At 41.1% G+C, this 25,559-nt stretch overlaps 1 protein-coding gene across 4 annotated transcripts; it reads right to left on the reverse strand.

The window, feature by feature from the left end:
- Nucleotides 1-522: 522 nt before the first annotated feature.
- Nucleotides 523-25,317, reverse strand: LOC127309368 (uncharacterized). 4 transcript variants are annotated; one of them, XM_051340251.2, is made up of 52 exons: nt 24,691-25,317; nt 22,360-22,660; nt 22,054-22,276; nt 21,627-21,966; nt 21,436-21,549; nt 21,222-21,350; nt 20,958-21,131; nt 20,675-20,866; nt 19,921-20,058; nt 19,703-19,825; nt 19,356-19,600; nt 18,754-18,857; nt 17,895-17,989; nt 17,567-17,803; nt 17,177-17,377; nt 16,941-17,046; nt 16,724-16,815; nt 16,373-16,518; nt 16,185-16,293; nt 15,965-16,111; nt 15,488-15,535; nt 15,275-15,403; nt 14,937-15,176; nt 14,720-14,848; nt 14,568-14,650; nt 14,384-14,489; nt 14,174-14,269; nt 13,912-14,064; nt 13,476-13,658; nt 13,207-13,385; nt 13,011-13,125; nt 12,696-12,815; nt 12,282-12,326; nt 12,047-12,124; nt 11,845-11,961; nt 9,410-9,536; nt 9,182-9,282; nt 8,991-9,095; nt 8,805-8,882; nt 7,445-7,591; nt 7,237-7,374; nt 4,712-4,756; nt 4,472-4,615; nt 4,302-4,363; nt 3,537-3,690; nt 3,256-3,447; nt 3,060-3,164; nt 2,758-2,889; nt 1,776-2,018; nt 1,573-1,674; nt 1,378-1,504; nt 523-1,246 (listed from the first exon to the last, which is right to left on the reverse strand). In XM_051340251.2, exons 1-52 carry the CDS (start codon nt 24,787-24,789, stop codon nt 1,212-1,214), a joined length of 7,173 nt encoding a protein of 2,390 aa, XP_051196211.1. In that variant the 5' UTR covers nt 24,790-25,317; the 3' UTR covers nt 523-1,211. The 4 variants fall into 4 exon arrangements, with proteins under 4 accessions (XP_051196211.1, XP_051196206.1, XP_051196217.1 ...); XM_051340246.2 differs by having other exon boundaries at nt 12,696-12,827; nt 24,691-25,272; XM_051340257.2 differs by lacking the exon at nt 523-1,246 and having other exon boundaries at nt 1,293-1,504; nt 12,696-12,827.
- Between the last annotated feature and the right edge of the window lie 242 nt (nt 25,318-25,559).

Genomic DNA, 25,559 nt, shown 5'->3' on the forward strand with positions numbered 1-25,559 from the left:
TTTGGTTATGGATGTGTGCCTCATACTTGGTGTAAAGGTTTTGGTTGCCACCTTCAAGGCTACTGCTTAGTGGAGCATGAGTTAATCTATGCAGTTTGCTCACCGAAGAATAGGGTGAGGCCTTTGTAGTGTTGGTCGGCATTCGTTGCACCACACCCCTCGAACGTAGACGTACTTCCCCTCAAAAGAAAGGAACTACGAGGTACAACCCTTGTATCTCCGCATGCTCCACTCTCAGTTACCTCTATCCATCTACCGCCGGTTACTACTTGTATTGATGTATTTTGGTACTTACTTGCATCTTGTCATATAGGTAAATTCACCTAGCTGCATATCTAGAGATTTTACCTTTTGTGTCAAGGCTAAATTGAAAATTGAAAAAGAATTAAAATTTGATTAGCGGCTATTCACTCCCCCCCACCCCCCCCCCCCCCCCAAATTAACGCCTCAGATAGCGAGTGAATCGTCGTATATCGCGGAAGCTGGATTACTACGGGCCATATTTGGCCTTGAGGTATCCACTTCAAAAGAAACTTCTCTCAAATTACCTTCTCCACAAGTTCCCTTTTAACAAGAATTTGAGAAACTTCCATTCCAATCTAGACTAACGAGAGAACCTAACGGTTCTTTTTTTTTTATTATGCCCCGTATCTCTCTGAGCCTATTTGATCTATTTGCTATATCCAAGTTCGAGTGTGAAGTTCGCTCCGGTTGAAGTGTAGGGCTTCCTAATACCCCCCCCCCCCCCCCCCTCCATACGATCCTTTAACCTACTTGCTTGGCATCGCCATCTCATGCTCATGTCTTCTCGGATGTTTCTCCCAACAAAAGGACGATGCCGAGATTTTGGATCGTGTCATCATGAGCTCATGCACATCTTCCTCAACCCCCATCGGGACACTGTGCCCAAGCTCTTCACCAATGCTGAATCTCTTGTGGTTTCCCCATAGAGTACTGTAGCGCCCCATCGGGGCTCTGCAGTACCTGACCTTCACGCATCTATGCATTGCATATGTCGTTCAACAAATATGCCTTCACATGCACGATCAGCGAGACCAACATCTTACGTTGGCCACGGTCTTCAGCTCATACCGTCCACCGCGGAGTCCTTCATCACCTCCATCTATTGTGTCTTCATCGGCGCCAACTTGGTGTCTTGCTCCTCCATATACTAGCTCATCGCGTCTCGCTGAAGCAGAGTACCACGTCGTCTACCTATCTAGAAATATTTCATTTATAGATACATCTGCATCAAGATAAAGTTTGCAACAGTTATTTTGGAACAGATGGAGTAGGTATTAAACGTTAATTGCACGATTGTCCTAAAGCAGTCATAAATGAACAAATAGCTCATAGAACACATTCTCTAATGGCTACCGTCAGCTAAAACAACTCCCTCGTCCACAGCTTTTCCTCCACAAGACCTTGCAACAGACTCAAACAACCTCTCAATCTCGGGTGCGCAATGTGTAAAGGGCCGAGCCCAAAAGCTGTACCGTGGGTTCTACAGAATGCAACCATGTATTAGAACTGTTACCTCCAAAATTCTTTCAAGCAGTCATGGTAGCATACCTTTATGAGCTCAACAAAAGTAATTAGTAATCCCCACGGATGAGGACGGTTAACTATTAGACGTTCTAAAAGAACTCTTGTTATCTGCTCCTGTACAATATCCTGCAAGTTTCAATTGTACAACGTCAAATAAGGTTTCATGGAGGCATATGACTGTAGCCAAACCTACAAAAATAGAAAAAGGAGGGAAATCACTAGGTTACCTGTGTTGCCTCAGCAAACAAGTACAGAATGATGAAGGAGAAGTAATGGGTGTGATTGTTTGGATAGCGCAGTTGGTTAGCAATTGCGTTCAGGACGAGGTAACGGCCTTCAGTATCCATATTCACTATCAGATTCTGGAAGACCTCGGTAGCTGTTTCAATCTGAAAAATCTCCACCTGGGAACTTTGGTTGATTTGCTGTGCTGATGCATTCTCCTTGTTATGCTGCAACTGTTGCACAGCCTACACATACAATGTACACACGATCTTAGACTGTTCAAGCATACCAAGAAAAGTAATCAACAGCAAGCCAAAAAAAAAAAGTAAATGTCTCATGGCTGCAACTGTAAGCCCATAGGATCAAAGCACTAATTCAAAGCATAAGTTTGATTTAATGCCCCTGAGCAATCATTCGCCTTTAAACTATGGTCACTTCAAAATAATGACTGCTTGGTTTAGTGTGAAAAGCTTGGTAAGGTTATGTCTTCACAATTTATTTCTGGAGCCAAACTAAATAATTTGACTGACGTTATTTCAGGAAAAACAGATTGGTAAGGCTTTCTTCATAATTTCTTACTGGAGCCAAACTTGACAAAATCCTGGGCAGCTAATTTAGCTGGTTTTTCAAATGCCAACTTGGGCACCAAACCAAACCAGTCATAAACTCTGGACTCTATCTAAAAAAACAAAGAACAAGAAAGGCAATATACAGCCAAATCTCTCACAAATAATGTCAAGATACTCTAAACAAAATGGTAATATTCCCACTTGTCCATTAGGAAGCAATCCCAGAGGCTATGCTATTTGTTCTACTCTATCGCGCGGGGCAGATAAGCTTAAAAAAAAGAATGGAGAACATAAAAATAAACAAGCTATAGGTGTAATCGAAAAGGAAGCTTTGAATTTTCAATCGAAGATACCAAAATGAATTTCTAGAATTTCAACAGAAAACCCAATGCCATGCAAATTATTGAAAACTGACCTGGATGCCGACATAAACGACAAGCGAATTAATCAAGGGAACATTATAACGAGTTCCAGCCACATTTGCTTCATTTAGAGGCAGCAGTAACTTCTGCTTTAAATCGGTTAAAAAGGATGAACCTTCTGGTCTCTGCAAGAATGCAAATAAGAAAAGAAAAAAAAGACCAAACATTATGTATATCATTCTTTCTATTCAAGAGTTTCTCAATTATTGACTCCATGTATACCTCAGATTAACTTTAAAAGAATTGTCTAGACTGTAAACTGTCATTATATCAGAGAAATGCACACATAATTCACCTTGAGGTACTCGTCAACCTGAGTTTTCATTTGTTTTGCCTTTAAAGCACTTTCCACATCAGACATGATTCTTGGAGCTTTTGAAATTTCAGGTAGCAGATCAATCTGTGTGTTACAAGAAACAACTGAAACTCATTAAACGTATAAAAACCTAGTGGGAGTTTGTCAATAGCATGTACTGGAAGTCGGCAAATACCTTCAAATTAGGAGTAGAGGGATCTGGAAGTCTCATATTGCGTGGGAAAGCACTCAGAATAACATTGCGCATTTGAATGCAGCTTGGGGGAATCACATCACAGAAACTGAGGTGGTAGTCGCAAAGAAATTCAGGGAAGTCATGGAGTAGAACAAGTAGCACTCTCAAAGTTCCCTTGTATAAAAGATGAATCTACAAAGAAAGAATTATACAGAGTACATTAAAATGCAACGCACATTGTATAAGACAGCTACAACTGAAAATGCAGGAATAGGACTTACAGGTTGTCCCATTTCAGCATTTCTTAGATATGGTTCCATGAATTTGAACAAATCAACAAGCAGCCCCTGGAATAATGGCCAGCCCTTCTGTGAATTGCACAACAGCAACTTTGGCATGAAGCTTCTATGACTTACCAATTCGAGCCAAGCAAAGCTAGGGAGAAAAGGCATCTTGTTAGCAAGCAACAAAGGTATATAGTAACAGAGTCAACAGCACAAAATACAAGCCTAATACACTAATTTTATAATGCCAACTTTTAACAAAAAGGCAACCGGCGAGTCAGACTTAGGGAGAGAAGGATTATCATACAATAACAATGAATTTAAACATTCTGTTATTTTATCGTGTACACTTCTGTACTTTCTCGCATAACTCTACAGACTTACAATCAATTTAGAGATCGTTGTTAATCGTCATACTAGGATGGTTGGTCCATTGACAGCTTTTATTGGGATCACCTTATAACTCATCCTCTGATGGAATTAATGGCATGGTGATTGTCAAATCTCAATGTACGTCAAAACAAAATAAGAAGGCTAATTATTGAATAAAAGATCAGATGATTATGGGACAAGATCACCCTTCACACCAAATAGCTCACTATTATCGACAATCATGCATGGTGACCAATTCGTGTAACAATGTGTGTAATTTTATGGTATATGTTACAGAGCTTCAATACAATACTAAGCATTGGAAGGAGCACATTAATTTGTCCCAGTGAAGCATGAAAAATCAAAGGCGGGCAAAAGGACATGGCAAACCTCCATGCAGGAACTCTCAGAGGTTGCAGCACATGGAAAGCATTTGCAAACGCAGTCAAAACCTGGTACATGTAAGATTTGTCGTAAAAAAATAGCGCAAACAAATTGCGCTAATCTGATATTATGATAGCACAACTGGTGCAAACAAGTCAAATATACATGGCATATACCTGAAAAGTAGCAGCATCATGAAGGTCAGCGGTACTAAGCTCACTTAGCAAATTTATAAATAATCTAAAATATGGCCGAGGGTTGAAAGAAACTTTTTTTTCTTCAGCATCTTTCTGAATGGTCCTAGCAGTTACGAAGAGAATCTGCAGACCAGTGAAAGGAAACCTTTTAGCAATAGGTCCAACAATACGATTTTACATTGCTAAAGAGCATCATTGAATTCAAGGATAAACACTGACCTTCGGAAGAAGGCTGCCTTTATTTGGTGCTATATTCACGCAGTACTGAAGATTGTAAAACAAACAGTAAGTGAAGTTTATCATGATGAGCATCAATATCCCACAAATTTCAGACCTTCCCTACTGAGTTTTATCATTCTTCCATGATTAATAAATACGTTAAAAATAACAAAAATAATCATAACACAATTCCTTGGCAAAACAGAAAGAAATACTCATGTGTCATGGTTTTAGTTATTATGGATCGGAGGGAGTACATTTTTCTGATCACGCGGAATAAATGTACAAGTAATTCCAGGAACAGGAATGGCGCATGCCTAGTGCTGCCACATCTCTTTGTCCTTCTACAACAACTTTTTTCTAGAGAACGTGCAAACAAGAGTCTGCACTTCCTATCATTAAGAGGGGAAGCAAATAGATACAAGAGTTAGGCAGCAAGTGCCGAGGTCACAGATCAAACAACACACAACACAGGCACAAACTACCCAGCATGGCGGTTCGTGCAACTGGTAATCGACAGCCTGCCATAATCCTGCTGCTTCTGCCTGGACCATGGAGTCAAAATCCTTTCCATTGCCCTCCGGTCTGCTTTTCTGCATGGTCACTACTCACTAGTCAGAGACTAGTCCTCCAGGGAGTAACTGAAGTGCAGACCGCAAGCCCATGTCCAGGGTGAGGTGCCATTGCTGGGGATCACCGTAGGCATAAAACCCGAGCCCCGAACCGAATTACCCGACCTCGAACCCGAATTACCCAAAACCCGAAAAATTGAGTGTTTATTCAGGTGCCAACTATAGAAACCTGAATTATATTCAGAAAACTCGGGTGTATACCTCAGGGACCCAAACAACCCGTTTAACCCAAACTTGGGCCAAATCCTAGCCCAATCCAGCTCCCACACTGCCCCTGCGCCCCAGCCCAGCAGCCCGCTCCACCAGTCCACCACACGCCCATCTCCGCTCAGCAGTTCCCATCCCCGCAGAACCGCACCTGCTAGTCAACGCAGCCAAACGAAGCTAGAAAACGCATCTGCCGCCAGTCCGCCACAACCAGAGGCGCGGTCGGCCGCATCCCTCGTATCCCGCCGCCACCATGAGAGGAGCAAGGAGAGCGCTGAGCGGGGCCACGGGCTGCCTCCCTTGGCTCCCACCGGAGAGGCCACCGCGTGATGGCTGAGAGTAGTGCAGCGGCGCACCGGCCTCCAGTCTTTTCCGATGGCAGCCACTGGCTCTTCCTCCTTCTGGCGACAACGGGGTCTCTAACCTCCGACAAGGCGACGAACACAGGCATCTAGCATCCTCAAATCTTCCTCCGTGCGCCGAAATCCTCATGTTCTAGATCAAGCACAGATGTAGATCGGGTAATTCCGGATAACCCAGACCCGAATTTCCGGGTACCTGAATAGTCGGGTATAAAAAAAATCAAGCAAAATTCGGGTGTTGATTCTGAAAACCCAAAATTTGTATTACCCGGATTACCCGAACCGAATTTTCGGGTTTACCCAAACGCCCACCATGAGCAGGGGAGACCATGGCACTGAAGCCTATATCAGCAGTCTAGCAGAGTTGTTGCAGGGCAAGCCAGAGGAAGTGACACTTCGGGGGCTCCAAGCCTTCGAGTGAATACTATGACATGGGAACTGAGTAACAACGCACGAAGAAGGTCCTGTGCGCAGATTGCACAAAGTGCTTCAAGTCCGAGGGCCATAGATTGACACACAGATTCTAGGCCCGATCATGGACAAGAGGGTGGGTGTGATGGTGATCCATGCGTGAAGCCAGAAGTGAATAGAGTGTCCGAACCGCAAACTTAGCTGTAGCGCGGAACATGTGATGTGAACATCCACTTCATGCTGCATAGACAGATCGTCCCAAGCACGAGAAGTGTCAGTGCGGTGGAGCTACGTCCATGTAATATGGAGTGCATAACCGTGAGCCTGCCTTTCCACCCAGGCACCTCGTCCAAAACCTTATCGAGAGGCGGCTGGAAATCATGTTTCCTGAGCTTAAAGGTTGACAAAGGCAGCACAAGGTAGGTGCAGGCAAAGTGTTTCAGGGCACAAGGGATGACCTTGACGGCAAACTGGAGGCGTCCTCCTCGGAACAACGCATGTCTGTAATGGCACGCTTGGCCACATTCAATCTCCAGGCCTGAAGCACCGCAAAAACACACTAGCAACGACTTGACAACCTTGAGGTCCAACTTGATGGGGGAAAGGAAGGCCAACATATTGTAGGCATATAGAGCAAAGAGTGTTGGCTGCCCATATGACCCAGTGCCTGGAAGATGTTGTGAGAGTTGGCTCTGCGGAAAATGGTCCTGGGTACTTCCAAGGCCAATATGAAAAGCATGGACTTGTCTTGCCACAGCCTCCAACCATGCCAAATCTTACACCCTCGCACTCCATTCGGGAGGATGCAAGAGCTCAAACTAGCGAGGAGGGTTCCCGGTAAATATTATGCATCAATTATTGTTTGCTTAATGTAATGTAAAAGGGCTTCCTTGAAAGAAAACATTGGACATACCTTGAACACTAAAGTCACAAGCTTCGAATATGAATCAATCGAGAAATATGAAATCTGGAGTTGCTGGGCAGGTTGCTGAGGTATTCCACCAGGAGCAATAAGTTGCTCAGAGACAACAGTGTGTGTGACAGCAAGTTCCTGGGTCATTTAAAGTATTAGGCCTTAGTTTTATCATGGAGACCAGAATGATACTGGGTATAAGAATCACCGTGAGAATATGGAAGAAGCGGTCAGTCAAATCATCTCCCTTAAGCAAGCCATGTTGTTGCAACTGCGCAATGTAATGACTATATTCTGAATCACCCATAATTGGATGATCATATATGTGGCACCAATCTGAGAATAAGACTGCAACCTGTTCATCAACCAAATACTGCATTAGCTTTCTATGATGTTCAAACTCCATGAAGTCAATAAAGAAAAATGTCTGAAGCATATGCAAATCAACAAAATATTGGAAACAGGTAGAAAAAAATGTAATGAACTAATGTAATGTAGAGTAAATTGAAAACATGAACACACTGCGTTTGGATTCAATTGTATGATTGGATACAATAATCAAGTCATCAACTAACAACAGGGAAATTCGCATGTACAGCGTGCTAATTTCACTATAAGCTGGTATTTGTGAAGTTGCATCTATTTTGAACACTTCTGGCCGTCTAACAACTGACGTCAGCATGGGAATGTTGAGTGGTGCATACAATGTTTGAACACAGCAATACAATAACACGAAGACATTTGCGCATACCCTAAGTAGATAGATGGCATTGTTAGTATACTGACAGTATGAGTATGTTGACTTTTTTTTCAGTAGACTTGATGTATTCGAAAAACTGAGGACAGAAACTGTAGGCCTTATAATTTGGGAAGGATCGAATCCAATGTCAATCCTAGCTTCTATCAGAAACAATTCTACTCCCTCCATCTGGGAGTAAGTGTATGTTTAGTTTTTTTCCTGAGTCAAAAAAGTTCAACCAACTTCCTAATAGCATGATCTACAAAACCCAATTAATATCACTAGATCCAGCTTGAAATGTAGTCTCATAATTGCCATAAATGTTGCTGACTTTTTCTATAAAGTTGATCAAACTTTAAATTGTTTGACTTAGGACAAAAAATAAACGTAAACTTATTCAACGATGGAGAGAGTATTAGTTTAGTACCCATCCGTCACAAAATGCTTTCAGTTCAAGGTTGGTAATTACTCCCTTAACGTGTGGTTCAAAATTGCAACCCTAACTACTTTTAATATGAATCTAATGATATCAATTTTTTGTAACATAATCCAGGAAGTAACGAAGTAATTCTTGGTAAAAAAAATGGTTTTTCTTTATGAATGAAAATACGCCTTATAGTTTGGGAAAGAGTAGTAACAATAGATAATTTGCACCAAAACGTATGAAATAAAGGGATGAAAAAATAGTTATCAGTTCTTAATCAAATACACAGATCAATAAAGACAAGGTACTTAATGCTTATCATTAATATGATATAATAAAAAAAACTTGCAGAAAATGTATATTGCATGGTGTACAGCAAAAAGAAGGATGCTCTGTCGTGTAGACCTGGTCTTGAAAACTAACACCATCTGCTAAAGCAGTATCGTTTTCTTCTTTATACATCGAAGCACGGCCAGATAAAACCTGTAACAAATCAACAGAAATAAGCAATCACGTCTACACTTAAAGTATGGAGAAACTTAATTATGACCATGCATAAATATTCAAACTTTTATCCCTTCACTGCCTAACCTTTTCATCCTTCATGGCAGCAAAGCTAGCAGCGTTGTTGAAATTACTCCTTGCAATCTCAATCAACTGCTGCAACGATTCTGGTGAACCAGGCCCGATCGCAAGCTGAACCATAGAACATATTACAACTTACGAATAAGCCAAATACATGGTGACTCAACAGAACAAAACCATTTGCTAAGACGTGCTACCTTTGATAATACATCGACAACATTATAAAGCTTGGAGACGCCATTGGGTTCTTGAGTGATCAATGTCTGGACAAGTGATATAGCAAACTCCGTTGCACCCTCTGAAGATTTGGAGGAAAGGGGGAGGGCAGGGGAAGCACATTAATACTTGATGATGGAACTCCAAAATTACGAAGCAGCAGATAACATTTCTTAAATTTATGTAACAACAGATGTATTTGAACATACTGTTTCTTCCACTATCAATGATCTTTGCTAGATTAACATCGTAATCTCCAAGATTAAGAATCTCAGAACGAATTAATCCAGTAATTATGTCGACGTTAAACTTCTTATCTTCATCACAATACATTACCTGCACAAACAAATCAGTAAGTTCATAATTTACTCAGTTTGACGAGAGGGCCAGATGGATATTCCGTTAAGTGTATTGATGTGATCATTTCTGTTTTTTCAGTTAGCTCGAAAAAAATAGGTAGCTGCGAAATAGTGACACGAAGCTGATTGTGGTCATGTAGATCATAAAACAGTTGTTGCTTAATATCACTGACACCACACTTTTACACCACTAAAAAAATGCTTGTTTTGAAAGGTAACAAGACCAAAGAAACTCCGGGCATCCACATACATAATAATACCAAAAAACTAAACCACTAACTGCCTGCTGGTAAATATCCCAACGGTAAGTAGAATGCTTCTCAATCTATGACTCAAACTGAGCACTATGCATGTTCAAAGCTTCTCGCATAAATTTTTTCTCAAACATGCGTCAAAATGTCAAATGTGTGTATTGTCAAAATGGTGAAAATCTGCAAAACCCACATGGATGCCACTTACCAAAGGAACAAAACAAAGACAAAATAAGTAAAAAGACCACAACTAAGATCAACAAGCTGAAGACTTCTATCTATCCAATCACATAAATGGTATTTCATGTTTATGTACTTCCGGTAAATAACAACTAACTTTGCTTCAACATGTAATAAAATCCAGGCATCAGCGAGTAACTCATATGGAACTTATTTTGTAGAAGTATATAAACCTCAATATCTAACTACTCTAATGAATGCATGCAAAGAAATTCTACAGAGTAAGCATCGATGACAAGCAGAATCATGGTTTATAATGCCTAGTCCTCACATACAGAAGGACAACAACACCCCAGTCAAGAACCAAACAATACTAAAAGTACAGACCGGAAATTAAGCATAACAAAAATGTCTATAAAAATTATTACTCACAAATCTAGCATTTGTATTGTGCAGAATAACATACGACAATCAAAATGGTAGATTCAAACGACACAAATGAAGTTAAGAATGCAAAGGTCACCATTGAGCTTTAAATGAAATGTGCTAAAAAATGTCAGTGGTCACGCTCCTGTAGTGTTGGTGGACAAATAGAGGTAATCACGAGCTATGAAGCACTGGCGTGTCCTACGGATGATACTCCGCTGATACTCCGATACACGGGCGTATCCCAGGAGTATCGTCTTTTCTTATTTAAAAAGAAATAAAAAAAATATCGATACGCCGTTCTGGACGTCGACGTCACGGTAGGGACACGGGAAGCCCAGTTCAAACCACTACTAAACCTAGCAAGCAGTGCGCTGTCTATCTATTCACTGGATTGACCAAAGCAGCAGACTGGGTCAAGGCCTCGGGAGCGACTGACCGTGCTCTCCTCTGGTCTTCCCGTGCTTGTTGCTAGTATTTTGATCAAGATTCCATATTCTTTATCATGGCATTTTATTAATTTTTATATGTATACTCGCCGTATCGCCATATTGTATTTTCTAGAAATTGCCGTATCCCGTGTCCCCGTATCCATCTCGGCGTACTGGTGCTTCATAGATCACGAGGAGGAACACTGCACCCATTGAGAAATTCCATCTTACTGTCAGACACCATGTTGGTGAATGGGCAGAACACCTGAAGAAACAATTGTGCGGTTAGGAAAAGGTCATACTGACAGCCGCCTCCGGATGATTCCGTGAAAATCAATGTGGATGCCATGTTGAATGATGAGCTCAAATCTGGTGGCTGGGGTGCTGTTTACAGGGATGCTTCAGCGGATGTATGTTTCGCAGCGGCCGGGCCCCTGAGCAGTATTGCTGATGCTTTGCATGCTGAGACAGCAGCTATGATGAAGGCCGTCAAGCTCGCAGACCATCTGGGCGTGGGACGTGTGATTTTTGAGACTGATTGTCTTGTTCTTGAGCAAACTCTGGGATCGACTACTTATGATCATGCTTCTGTAGGCATCCTCTTCAGTGAACTTAAGTTCCGTATGTGCACTCATTTCATCGAGGATCATATTATCCATGTGTTGAGAGACTGTAACAAACCAGCGCATCTGCTGGCTGCTTTGTGTACCAGTGTCAATCATGGCGGCCATTCTATGTGGACGTCAAACTACCCGGATGATGTAACCCGTGCGGTGACAGGCGATTGAGCCGTGTCTTAATGGAATACCAGTGTTCCATTCCAAACGGAAAAAAAAAGGTGCATGCAAGATATATCAACCATAAAAAAATGAAGAAACAGGTAAGGTGCTTCTTATGAATGGAATCAGATCTTATGGAAGAGCTAAAAAAGCTTCTGCCCAATATCATAACTGGACAATAAAGAAAGATGCCTACTGTGAAGACAGAAGAAACATACCCAGCTTGTTATCTCTTTAACAACAAGTTTGCAAACATCACATATTGCAACTAAAGTTGCTAGAATCCCTGTAACAGAAGTACCCTTTGATGCATTTTCATACAAATTTCTGAAAACCTGGAACCAACAGAACCAAGTACATAAGAAAAATGAGAACTAGAGAAAATAATCACATAATTACGAAGGAGAAAAGATGACAAACCTTTTGTGCCATAGCTAATGCAGCTTCATCTCGACTTACACATCTGTATAAGATATCAGGAACTTCCGCAATAACAGACTGACACAAGATTACAAGAATAACACACATAAAGGTCACATTGTGTCAGGAAAAGCACAATCTACTGAATTACGAATGCAGTCTAACAATATATAAATAAAAGTAATCAAAAGAAAATATTGAATCATGAAGGCAAACAGTCAGATCCATAGCTGACCTGAATTTCTGAGTCTTCACCGTCACTGGCAATCAAGGCTTCAATCTGAAAGTAAAGAGGTAGAAAAAGATAGTAGCTGAGTGACAGCATTGCCTAAAAGCAGTAATGAAGTTTACTTTAATGCGGAAGATATAAATAGCCCAAAGAATGGCCACTACACCAGAAGTCCAGAACAAGGGTAAGATATTAGCATTCTGAGAAAGACTTTTCATATACGAATAAAATAAACCATACTTGGTAATAGACACACAAAGTTTTGAACTCGGCAGGGATTTCTTGGACAATGTAGTAAGAACTAAGAACTCATTTATTTCTAGGTTAATTATTGGTAGTGACACGCTAACCACTGACACAGATCATGCCATTCCTCCACATCCAAATAAAGCTACTTTCAGATATAACAATATGTGTTACCTTCAGTGCAACCTGTTGGTATCTCTCCAATGCATCTTCAGTATTCAGAGGTTCAGCGAAAACAGATTCCATGCGATCAACAGCAGCCGTAGGTGGAAGAGGTATGGTTGTACCTAGATCCTGGTAGCAGTTCTTCGCAAGGTAAGCAAATCAAATTTTAATTTTTCACTACTTCCTCTGATTCATATTACTTGACGCTAATATAGATGTATCTGGGCACATTTTAGTTGTAAATACATCCATTTTAGCATCAAGTAATATGGATCGGAGGTAGTATTAAATTTTCATGCAAAAACAAGAGTAAATATCACTGACTTCAGTCGCAACTGTTGGTTCACCCACTGGGGCATCATTAGATGACATAGAGGGGAATACAGATGTAAGGCTTGTGGGGGCAAAAGTGTCACTTGCACCAAGTTGTGTGGAAACACTGCAGAAGACAGAAGATATACAATGCTTTAGAACAAGTGCCTCTAACAAGCAGACAAACAATAGAAGTAAGTGGTGTTACCTTAAAAGTTGCGTAGTACCATGATCAGACTCTTCCGGAACCAGATCTGATGGCTGTACCAAATTTGGGCTATAAAGTCGAGGTATACTGGAATTGCCCGGAGCAACAGTCAAGGCTGTAGCAGAAGTGGTAGCTCCAGCATTTTGACTACTCTGGCTGTGCCATACAGTAATGAAGTCCTGAAATCAACAGTTTGCCATGTTGTAGACACTCAATCATGCTAGGATGCAAAGAATACAGAGAAAATTATTTATACTCAGATGCTTCACCTCATAAACTCGTTGTTGGGTAGCGCATAAAAGACCAGCAGGCTTTGGCCGAAGTGCATCCGGGACACGCGCAAGACCTTGAGTGTAAGGAAAAGCATCATAATATCCAGAACCAAGTAACTCTTTCTGCCTCCTTAGCTGTGAAAAGGGCTGCTTGATTTCTCCATCAATCATCTCAACAGCCTGCAAGATTCTCATTGATGTTGTCACGCTGTAACAGAATATACCATCATTTCTGCTATACTACTGGGTGTATACTTTGGTGGCAAAAACTAAAAGATCCAAAAATGGCCGATAGCATAGTAAGTGAACCAATAAAATACCATTGGCTACTTGACCATAACATTTGCAGCCGCAACAAACATAATCGAAATATAGAAATAGAAATGCCAATCATTGCCAGGTATAGCGAATTTAATAAAATGTGAAGAGCTACCTTGCGTGTCGCAACAGTCTCTATTAGGGCACATCCAAGATCGAGATTGTCATTGATCAGAATATGAACAATCTGCTCAGTGCTTTCGCTGTTGTTATTCAGGTTCTGAATGAGACTTCGAAGATGAGACGACAAAGCAACACGAAGAGGCTCCTGCAGTGCAAAACAGGACAGTGAAATATGGCGTTATACATCAGATCTAGCATGCTGGGACTGTAGTAGAACTGAAAACTGCATCCACAAAGCCTTATGCAAAAAATACCTTGGAAGTTACATGAGCTAGACTTCCAGCTAGTGTGCCAACCATCAAATGTGCAGCACGAGATACGGCACTGTCATCAGATTCCATTGCTAAATCCTGCAGGGTAATATAGCAGCATGTTAGACACTTTGTAACATTACCTTAGTGGCTCACAGAAAGACAAATAGCTAATGAAGATGGAAAGCTAGGAAAATAGTCCATAAGGTTCACCTTAATAATAAGTTCCTTAGTGGTTCGGGTAGCTATTGTAACACTTCTCTGGATAACAGGGCCTATAATTTCTTTAATAGCCTTATCCAAAGCAACATCCATGATTCTATGAAGAACAAGAGAGTTAGCAGATCATCAGCAAAATAAATCCAAATGTTAGCTAAGCTTAACTTTTGGGACATACTTGCTATATTGTAGTGAACCAAGAGAGCTAAGCTTTTCATTAATTCTGAAATATATATCCGCGCGTGGGATCGCTGCCATAAGCTGTAAAAAATATAAGAAACAAAAGTCAAGTACAGAAGAAGTATAGATGGAGAAAAAAAAAGGACAAACCTGACTAAGAGTAAACAGAGCAGGCGATGGAGACGATGTCTGTGAAGGTGAAATCTGATCGGGCATTCTTAAAGCAACCTTATCGTCTTCTACCATGCTGTTTGGAGGAAGCCGAAGAGGTGGTGCATACTGTAGAATATAAATATCCAAATGAGTAAATAACAAAAAAAATGCCGAGGTCATGAATATTAATTAGTTATGGAAGCACAAAATCAACCTGGTTTAACATATTTGGGAGGCTAGTAGACCGGGAGGTACTAATTAACTCTGGTTGCACTTCCACAAGCTTTTTGGCTGGAATCATACCAGAGGAAACCTCTGCAACCACTGGTGTTTGAGATGCACTGACATCTTTATTTGAAAAATCCGGATTTCCTTCAATTTGGCGAATACGATCTTTCAGAAAAGAAGATGGTTTTACATCCTTCATGTCCACACTGAGGTTCTTAAACAAGACCTACAACCTCAAATAGCCAAAATTAGCTTCCACAAATGTAAGCTAAATATAGTCTACAGCCCCTTAAAAAAAAGAATACAAAGAAGAACAGCAAGAACCTCAATGTCAAACTTCAGGTTCATCTTGAGATTTGGTAGATTATAGATCTCTGCAAGTAGGCTAAGAATACCCATTGTCCATGGATTTGGAGGACGATATGCTATACTTGAATGGCAAGGTTCAAGAATCTGAAAAGCACCATTCTGGTCATAACGACAAGCACAATAAAACACTAGTTTCTTTTTTAATCAGATTAACATAAAGGGCAGCACCTTTGAAGTGAACGGAACTACTGCAATCATCAGCCCCCTTTCGTATGCCTTTAAATAGGAATTGAGAATGGAAAAGGTAAGCATAAGAAGAAGCATTATATATGCACTATCATGCTTGACTACAATCTTTTATATACAACTCAAAAAGTGCCACGCTAATCTATACATCTCAGACAGATAGACAGACACAAGATAAAGTTGAAATGGCATCAGTGCATTAATCTATAGAATGCAAACCACTAGTTAAACTCAAATGCACAAGTATTTCAGCAATATATCAAACTCAAATAAAGGTCAAATTCAGCTTCGAGACAAAAATATAGCAACCAGCAACATTTTGTTTAAACTAGCAAATGCAGAGGTTTGAGTATAGTTGTATTAATGAACAGACAAAAACGACATTACTCTGGTTCGGGCATGACACAACATTACAATAAAGAACAAGCTAAGAAGTGCAAACAGATATCGAAGTATTACCTCAACTATAAGAATTTTGGGGTCAATTTCCTTTGCTCGTAATGTTTGATTCCTTCCAATAGTGAGCTTTCCTAGCCAACTACCCAGATTTTTTAGCAACGATCTCTCTTCAGAACTTGATTTGATAAGATCCGATTGCAACAAGGCCTGCGGAACACAATCTAAGTTTTTAACAAGAGACTGATAAAAGACATGAAGACAAAAATAAGTAATGCGTGACCTTGCAGTTCTCATATGTAGCTTTCACCATTTCTCTATTCAACAATTTTGAGTTCACTTTGTCGAAGAACTTCAAATACAAGTCATGAAAATTAGGTTCGATGCTTGCCCTGTAAAAAACATGTTTTTAGGATTTGACAAGTAGTTGTTGCATTAAAAGAAAACAAGTACATTGATTGTAAAGGGTACCTTTTCATGACCATGTATTGTGCAAACCAAGGATAGTACTGTTCCTGGAAAACCTCATTAAATTCTTTTGCCTTAGCTTCCAAATTAGAAATGGAGATGTTGTTGATCATGAAAAAAATCTTGTCTTGAACTTCAGAGGGAGGGGCCTATGTGAGGTTGAAACAAAAAATGTAACTAAAGTAAGTCGTTATCGCGCCAACAACGTAGCCAAGTAAAATAATAGAACTATGCTTGACTTCTATAAACCTTGTCCACGATAACATTTTAGTTCTAACACTAGAACTTCAGCCTGGCGAATCCCAGATAGTTTAACAAGTACATGGTCAAATTCACTTTTGATAATAAACAAACCTCAACTGATGTATCTCGTCGTTCTGCTGCAGCAACAAGAGTCTCAATATTTAAAGCAGCTCCAAATCCTGTTGTGTACGAAGATCGAGTGCCTAACAGAATGATATTTTCAAATTATTGCTATCCATAAATTCTAGAGTAATGAACCATCACTAGTACAATTAACTACCAAGGCATTTCTGGTTCATATTAAACTTAACATGTAAGCCAGACTAACCTGAAGGAGCTGAACTTCTGGGCCTCAGAAAATTAGTAGATTGTGATGGAGTTGAAATAGTGGTAGAATGGTGGGGAGAAGATTGTGAGGATGGCGGCGCAGTAACCTACACTTGATCATAATTTGCAAGACGTTAAAGAGACATAGTAGTAGACTTAATATACAAGATATACAATTGGAATTTTAGTAAGTTTATCAAGCCTCACACAAATTTGGTAAGTGTTAATCCTTAATACCTTTTGAGTGATAGACGAAACAGCAGGTATCGAAGAAAAAGGTTGACTGACAGATAAAATGTTCTTAGCTTGAATGCTGTTTGTAGAACCCTTGGACCTCTCCCCAAGAAAACCCTGGTGTCTCTGTTGCAGTGGAAAAGAAGAAGGCGACCGTTCTAGTTGTGTTGGAGGATTAATGAACTGCCATGACGCTTCAGAAGCCTACAAAAGCCAGACATATCTCGCCTATCAGATAAGGTGGGTAATAGTAGTACAAACTTAGCAATCATGCCAAGTAGTATTGTTGTCTTTAAAGGAATGTCAAACAATATTAAGTAAGAAGCAGTTGATGATCCAAAAACTTAAAAAATTTCGAGTATGCGTTACATCTTCAAATGTAACTGACTATACCTCTATGCTCCCAATAGACAGTGAACCAGAACCATGCTGATCCACAGGAAATATGCTGCTACTATTTGGTTCATTTTGACTTGATGATATCTTGGCAAGTGCTCGCTCAATTGCAGAGACTAATTCGGCATGTGTTCCACGAAGATGTGAGATCTGCAATATATGGTTGCAGTATTGTGGCCACTCTATTAGACGATCCATGAACTGCTCGAGAGCTGCCGTACCGAACATAAACATCTGCAACAAGTCAACCACGCAACAATTCAAAATTTACATAAAAGTTGGCGAGAATGGCGATAACACACGGATTTATGTAACGATATCTAACCTTTGAATCAATAGATTTACGCAAAGCATCAAGAACATTACGTAGAGCAATTCCAAGTCCCAGGTGAGCCACAAGTTGATGTTTAATGAGCGAGCCTATTTCAAACATGAAAGTACATCAGATGATCAGAAATGATTGATCATAGTAGATCAAACTTCTTTTTAGAAAAGGTGCAGAAGCTTTACATTAAGCAGAAAGGCAAGTCAGATTACAAGAAAATGGGATAAGAATACACCATAACTTGACAATCTGCTAGAAAACAATTTCAAGTACTTATACAATTGTATAATAGTCCATACAACAGTATTTTCTAAATTACTTTGAAAAACGGGTGTGGGAAGTACATCAAATCAGCAAAAAGAAATTATACTAAGACAGGCAAAAACAACGAAAATCTGGTCCAAGGTCGACGAGCCATGGCTGACTGCCGTGACGTGGCAACGCAAACGCCACCGGTGTTTTAGAGATCAATGTTGAATAAATTGGAATATCGTGTGAATATATGTGGTATGATAAACAATGCTGCGGCGTGTGGAAAGGCATCCAGCTGGTACCCTTGAGGTCGAAGGATTGAGTTCTCCTTTCATGCGTTCAATTTTTTGCCGTTTTACACAGCAGTCCTACCTTCCTATATACTACATAACAGTGGAAGTGGCAGTCATGAACCGGGAACTACTTCAATTAAGAGCCATCCACAAATTCAAACCACAAGATATCTAACAAACAATCTAACAGTGTTAGTATATACAAGCTCACCAGTAACTTTGAGTTGATTTTACAATAAACTAATAATAACAACATGCCACAGTATCTTGAATCTGGATAACTTATGCAAAACAAAACAAAAGCGATCACTTACCCATAAGAATAGCAGCTAACTTAAGCTCTGTATCTGGATACTTTGGGAAGAACTTGTACTCTTCAAACAAGTTTGAGATCATGCAATTGAAAATTGCTAGCTCCCTGATCATTCATATAATAAGAAATTCAAACATAAGCAAGTGAAGAAACAAGGGGCGGATCAAATTTTAAAGGCATCATGAAAAAGTTTCAGGGACAAACGATGCTAACAGGGTTGTGCTGAGAAGAGATTCAGCCAACTAATGCAGAGGGTTGCCTCATATCGTGTTGCAATAAAGCGCACTACTAAACAATAACAATTACAATAACAAGGAGCAATTGTGCTTTTGAGACTGGTTTTTACACATGGGAAGCTTTGGTTGAATATAGTGCGAGAACTCAGACAACACAATGTGGGCAACTAACTGAGCAAGGGGATCTCAGCAAGATGAACAAGTTTGGCCAGTGGGGAAAGAAAAGGGAGAAATTGCACAGCTATAAGGCATGCCTACTATCACCTCTTCCTATCATATTTTGCAACTTCAACAAAATGATATCAATTAGGAAACAGATTAAGCAGAGAGTAGATCATAAGTTCATAAACATTAGTAGAAAAAACACCTCTTGTTTGTAGACTCTTTGAAGCGTGCAAGCATTTGTATCATAGCATCAGTGCTTATCTGTTCTGAAAACATCTGGTGAAAATATATATTTGCCTGTGCTTCAATGTCATCAGAACCTCCCTCGGGAGTAGGAATTTTCCTTCCTACAGCACCATGATTCCTTGATTCATATGCAGCTTCCACTCTACTTACTTCATCCACCAGTTGGTTAGTCAACAGCTGCCCTGAGTGAGACTGAAGAACCTGCCAAGAGATACCCATTGACACATATATTTACCTTCATACAAAGAAAGTGTCACCATAACAATGTACAACAGGCACAGCAAGAACAGACGTCACCAGGACCTTTATAAATAAAGGACAAGATTCCCAGCAAATATTCGCGATTGTAGCTTCAGATTGCTGGATGACACCTTCGGCATCATAAGTTGTATTGACCACAATTTCTTTCAAGAATTTAATACATTCCTGGGAGGGCAAAAAGTGAACATGCAAGTTAAACGCATAACGCCAGTACAAACTCCATGATTGTGTAGTGATGTATGCAAATTCACTTATATTACCTCAATAAAAGCCTCTCTCTGTGCACTCAATTTTTCAGTGATCCATTTCTCCAGGTTGCTATTATCATTTCGAAAGGAAACTGTAGCAAGTTTGATGCTAAATGCTAAAGAAGTAAAATCAAGTACCACAGATAGGATCTGTTTCAAAAGAAGTGAAAGGATGATGAAATAAGTACTAACAGAACCCGTTAATATCAGAATAGCCTATTGTTAATAACAATTGTATGATGTAAATCTATTATAATGTAGTACTGACGTGAAAGTTGAACTTGAAATACAGCACCATGAATAAAATTCATGGAGACTTTATTCTAGTAGCAAAATGATAAGGGCAAACAATGGTTGCTTCTACTGAATATTATTTTTTGCAGAGTGCCCTGATGTAGACAAAAGATATCCACGTCAGCACAAGACTGACTAAGTTTTTAATCAAGTATAATCCATGTTACACACAGAACACATATCAGAGATATGCAACCAGATCCATAACTGTGGCAAGGACATAGTCCGCAGTCATTCACAACTTTGAACAGCTTAGTCTGCTTTGTAACAATCACAGTAACTTTGAGCCATTAACTATTATTATTACGATTTAATCTGTCGCTTATCTTTTTGTTCAGGTTAAAAACTCAGTTTGCTTTTCCATTAACATGTCCACTAAAACCCAACTATTACTAGGAGTGTAATACAAATCTCAAATCTGTCTACCTAGCTCGGATTCATTAAAAGCATAAGATAGGCTTAACTGTGTTACCTTTAGGTCTTGACATATATCAACAATCCTCAAAAGACAACTTATATCAGAATGGGCATCAACAAATCCTCGAAGGGTAAGAGAAGGGTTGAGATGCCAGAGATATTTCAATAGACTGTTATGTTTAGTGTCCTTGAGTATAGCAGGGAAAACACAAGACAGTACTTCATACTGGAGGAGATTATACGCAGTCTGCAAACAAGGCATAAGCTCCGTAATCGTGAGAAATATGCAGTATTTAGAAAAAAAAACATTTGGCTGATCTAGGACCAGAAAAACATACATTAATGTGGCTAACACCAAGAAATAAGACTTCTGGACAATGACTTAATGGATAGTCCAGCATCGATCGCACTGATGTTGCAAACCCAAGCTCAGCAAGCTGGCATAACACCTCCAAAAGGTCTAGGCAGTACCAAGCCTGATTGCCTTGGATATTAGCCAATTCGGGAAATACCTAAGGAAGAATTAGAGAAAAGTTATAAGCCTGTGAAAGACGCGAGGTGTTTACTACGAGCAAGACAAGCTGACAGAATTTGTAATTTACCATCTTCCTGGAACAATGTTTAAATGTAAATGTATGAACAGGGGCGGCCACTGCATGTTTCAAGAATGATAATTGCCCTTCTAAATTCTTCCACAGCGATCCACAGATGGCATGAAGGGGAAATGGATCCTACATGATTCAATGAACAAGTGAATTACACACTCAGGAATTCAGTTAAGGAATTCAGTTAATTCAGTTGAACGCTTGAATATACCTTGCAAGCACGGGAATATATAGACATCAATAAACGAAAAGCTCCTTCATCAGGGATATTGAAACCCTCATGGTCAAGGTTTTCCATTACAGTGGTCCAGTTAGTTCTTGGGGCCTGCATTTGCGATCAAAAAATAGTTAGATCATTAGCGAAGAACAGTAACAGCAGAGGCCTAGGTAACAAAAACTCACAATTTCATTAATTGAATCCACAAGAACATTGATATTCCATGCCGTTGATTGAATTGAGTCACTTGTTTGGCTGTTGCCGAAAGCCGAAATGAATGTTGAATACGTATTATTAGCCTCATCAAGACCAAGGGTAGAGGAAACAACAGCCCCAAGCAACTTAGATATTCCCAAATCATTGAGGGGCTCAAAAGGTGCTAGTACATCTTTACAATGTGCAATATCAGCAGTACATCCATAGCCCAATTCAGTAATGATGTCAGCCATGCTTATTTCTTTCCCAATTTCAGATAAAAGGGAATCAAAATCATCATCTAAGCTACCAGCACATAGCTCTGTATGTCTGTAAGACAGAAAAGGCCAACAGAATATACATGAATATATAATCATAGACAATATGAAAAACATGAGTTTGAAAATTTCTGAAAACCTTGAAGCTGGCCAAACATTGCCAGCCTGAATAGGGAGAGGAACATGGAATGGCGTGTCTTTGACTTTGAATAGGGAAATAATGTTAGTAAGAGAATCCATGTGCTTTGAGAGGCCATCAGTACGGTGAATAAACACAACAATATCATGAATTTGGTCATTTGATATATGTTGTGCAGGATTTTCACACAACTCCTCGATTTGAGCAATTGAAAATCTTTGGCCTGCAAAACAAATGAAGGGTGATGCGAGTAAGCACCTATAAAAACTGATCAAACCAACAAGTTTTGTTTTCCAAAACACGTACCTTTCAGATTCAATCCTATATTCTCAGAATCTGACAGGGAAAGTCCGATACCAACCCTCTCGGCTCTTGATAGATCAAGTTCATTTGACAATGTTTCAAGGAAAACATCACTGACAGAGACTGTCTTCAGTGCTTCACAAAAACAGGTGCTGAAGTATGGTTTATCCAGACAATATCTGAAAATAGTGGCTAAAAGATATTGTTTTGATTGGGAATTTTTTGCCACCCCAACACTCAGCAACACTTCATCGAAACAAACTTGAAGCAGTAAAATGCAACCATCAGGACTGCAGTCTGCTAACTGAACAACGTGAAAAGGAAAACATATTAGGGTGGATATAATGCATAAACTCAAACAAAGTAAACTTAATTGAGAATCAGAATGAATGCAAGGAAATAACTAAGGCAAGACTACTTTAAAGGTTCAATCAGGAAGTTGCTGAATGGTGCATACAGAGGATACAATATTGCATCACTGGAGCAAACAAGACACCCAAAAACCATTTAAAAAATAGAACATGAAGCATTTAGGATACACATAACAAGATTTTATAATGAAATGTAGTAAGAAACTAAGAATATGCTTGTAAGAATTCTTTGAACAGAGAAAAATGAGAAGTGTCATCTAACGGAACCAAGTCTATGATGTTACATAGGATGCCACAATTCGGAAGATGGCGTCTGATGTAGGTTGAATAGATGGTTTGTGGTTTTATGTTCTTTTTTTCATTTTAAGTGAATGTTCCAACTACATCTGAAAGATCCATACAGACCAGCAGGCCATATCAACGCTTCTATACAAAAATCATGTAATTCAACACCCTTCCAAGTGAAATATCATTGTGGTCCCCGTGTGGAAAATGATCCAGGTCAACATCAAGTGTAAATCCAAGACTCAAGCCAGCAATGGGGTAACTAGAACAAGGGTAATTTGGTCGAACAATATCGATCCCTACTCTGGCTTTGCTGCACTGCCCGAGCTACTTTGTGGCAGTGAAGTATGGGAACACCAAGACGCGGCTATGTCGGCGAGCTCCACAAGATGCCAAAAATGGTGGTGGTGTAGAGCTTGCCAGCATTTTTGCCAAGTTCCATGAGGTGCTTTCTTAACTCTGCCCGTGCCGCTGAGGTGTTCGACCTCTTCTGGAGGTTGGTAGTAAAATGTAGTTTGACTAAGTCATCTCTGAAGCAATCCGAGCAAAATTACTTAGAAGCATTGCTTTAAGGTGGTAAGGCGAGGCGAGGCTCCTAAACCCCACATTACCTGTTAAGTACTTAAGGCGAGCCAAAGGCAACGCCTTCGACATTGCAGGAACAGAGCTATCAGCAGTTTAGCACATATATTGCATGGAAAATTAGGAAAGACTCAGCGATAACCACTACTTATGCACTTCCCTGTGGCCCAAAAGCCCATCTAGTAGCCATATACTATTCCCCGTGACCTATTACACCATCCACCCTCGCCACAGCATTCCTCACGGCAGCAGCACACAATCTAACTCATACCTTCTCCCCGTGACCCCACCATTCTCCCTCACCGCAGCATCCATTATTCCTCACAACAACAGACGAGTAGATCAGGCAAAGGAAGGCGATTGCCAGGAGGCGGCGGGGTAATCGTCAGCCGCAGCGACAATGCAGCGAGGACAGGCAGCGCCAAGACCTCTGACGGCACTGGACTCTTCCCTGAGGCAGCCATATGCTTCATGCCTAAGGCCAGGTGGACACCTTACCATCCTGGGGCGCCAACACGCTTGAGAAACGCTTAGGCAACGCCTTAAACCTTGTGTAGAAGGCCGCAAACAGACACAACTTAAAACAAGCCTTGTGTGCAGACCTCTAAAGTTCTTAAGAGGGCTCCATGTGTGAACAGAATCCAATGTGCTCCCTCGTGAAGTGTAACACCAAAAATGTAGACGAAGGGATTAAGAAGCAATCTCGTTCACTATATCCATTCTAAGGTTAAATGGCTGTAGCGAGCGAATTTTGCCACATGTTCAGGGAACTAACGGACCATTATAGAACCCATCAACAAGGTTCGTGCTATCTGATGGACTAGCCGCAACCAATCCCAACCAAGAACCAAGGCTAAATCGTGAAGTGTTGCATCAGCGTTGCAAACGTATATTGGTTCACCGATAACCATGAGGGTAAATCCGCAAAACCCTAGATTGGTCCTAGGATGGAGGTGCTCCTCCGAAGCATGAATCCAGCACGGGCCAGATCCTTGGATCCAGACGAGCAAAACATAAATCGATCGATCGCGAAGAGGCACGCGCCGGGAGAAGCGACGCCGCTTCGGGGAGGGGACGGGACGGGGCACGTCGTTACCTGGCAGAGCTCGCGGTAGATTGAATCGATGGTGGAGCCGTCGGCGCCCTGGACGAGGGCGCGGACCTCGGCGGCGACGGCCGAGCTGAAGGGGATCATCTCGCCGGCGACGAAGGGTGGGTACGGGTAGGGTTCGCCGCCGCAAACACGAACGCGAGGGCGCAGGCGAAGGCGAGCGATGTTGTGGCGAGCGAGCTCTCGTGGGGGGCAAGGCAAGGGCAAATCTCGCCGAAATCGGGGACGCGAGCGAATGCGGTGGAACTGGTGATGAACGCGGCGGGACTGAGATTCGGTGCTGGCTTGTTTTGTGCACAAGTCATAGCGTGGCGAGACCCCCGTATCCGCCGTCCAGTTAGATCCAACGGCCAGCGAGCGGTGAGCCCGGACCAACGCGGACGGGAGCAGGGGAGCAGAGGCGGCCGTCGGGCGGAAAGGGAGAGGAATCTCCGGCGGCTGCACCTGGAGGATACGGCGGCGACGGTCCCTCCGATTTCTGCCACCCGCGCTATGCGACCCTCCTCGTCGTCCTCGACGCAGCGTTGCTGCCGCCGGTAGCCGCGCCAGCCACTTGAGGAAGCGGCGCCGACGGGGCCCTCTGCCCCCCCCCCCTCCGAGAGCTTCCGCTGCTTCCTTCTTTCAGACAACGGTGATCCAATCCGTTCCCCTCCGACGGACAGCAGCGAGGCAAACGAATTTCTGCACACTTAGCAATACATGGATTCTGTTGCTTGTGTTGCAGATTGCTGTTCAGTGGGCGAAACAACAGTTGAAAAGTTAAGGGATTCTTCGATTCAAAAGATTTTTGTACTGTAGGATTTTAGATTCATGGGATATATTTTTTTATACATGTTGTTTGATTCATAGAATTG

This window comes from Lolium perenne, chromosome 1 (assembly GCF_019359855.2).
Source record: "Lolium perenne isolate Kyuss_39 chromosome 1, Kyuss_2.0, whole genome shotgun sequence".
Lineage (NCBI taxonomy): Eukaryota > Viridiplantae > Streptophyta > Magnoliopsida > Poales > Poaceae > Lolium > Lolium perenne.

Bases quoted from the DNA above. Each gene is read 5' to 3' on its own strand.
- LOC127309368 (XM_051340246.2), bottom strand. From the start codon at position 24,789: ATGATCCCCTTCAGCTCGGCCGTCGCCGCCGAGGTCCGCGCCCTCGTC. The intron at 20,059-20,674 runs GTAACACAGTTA...CTTTTGAAACAG, and splicing joins ATATATGTCAAGACCTAAAG to ATCCTATCTGTGGTACTTGA. The intron at 2,019-2,757 runs GTCAGTTTTCAA...TTGTATGTGTAG, and splicing joins TCGTTTATGTCGGCATCCAG to GCTGTGCAACAGTTGCAGCA.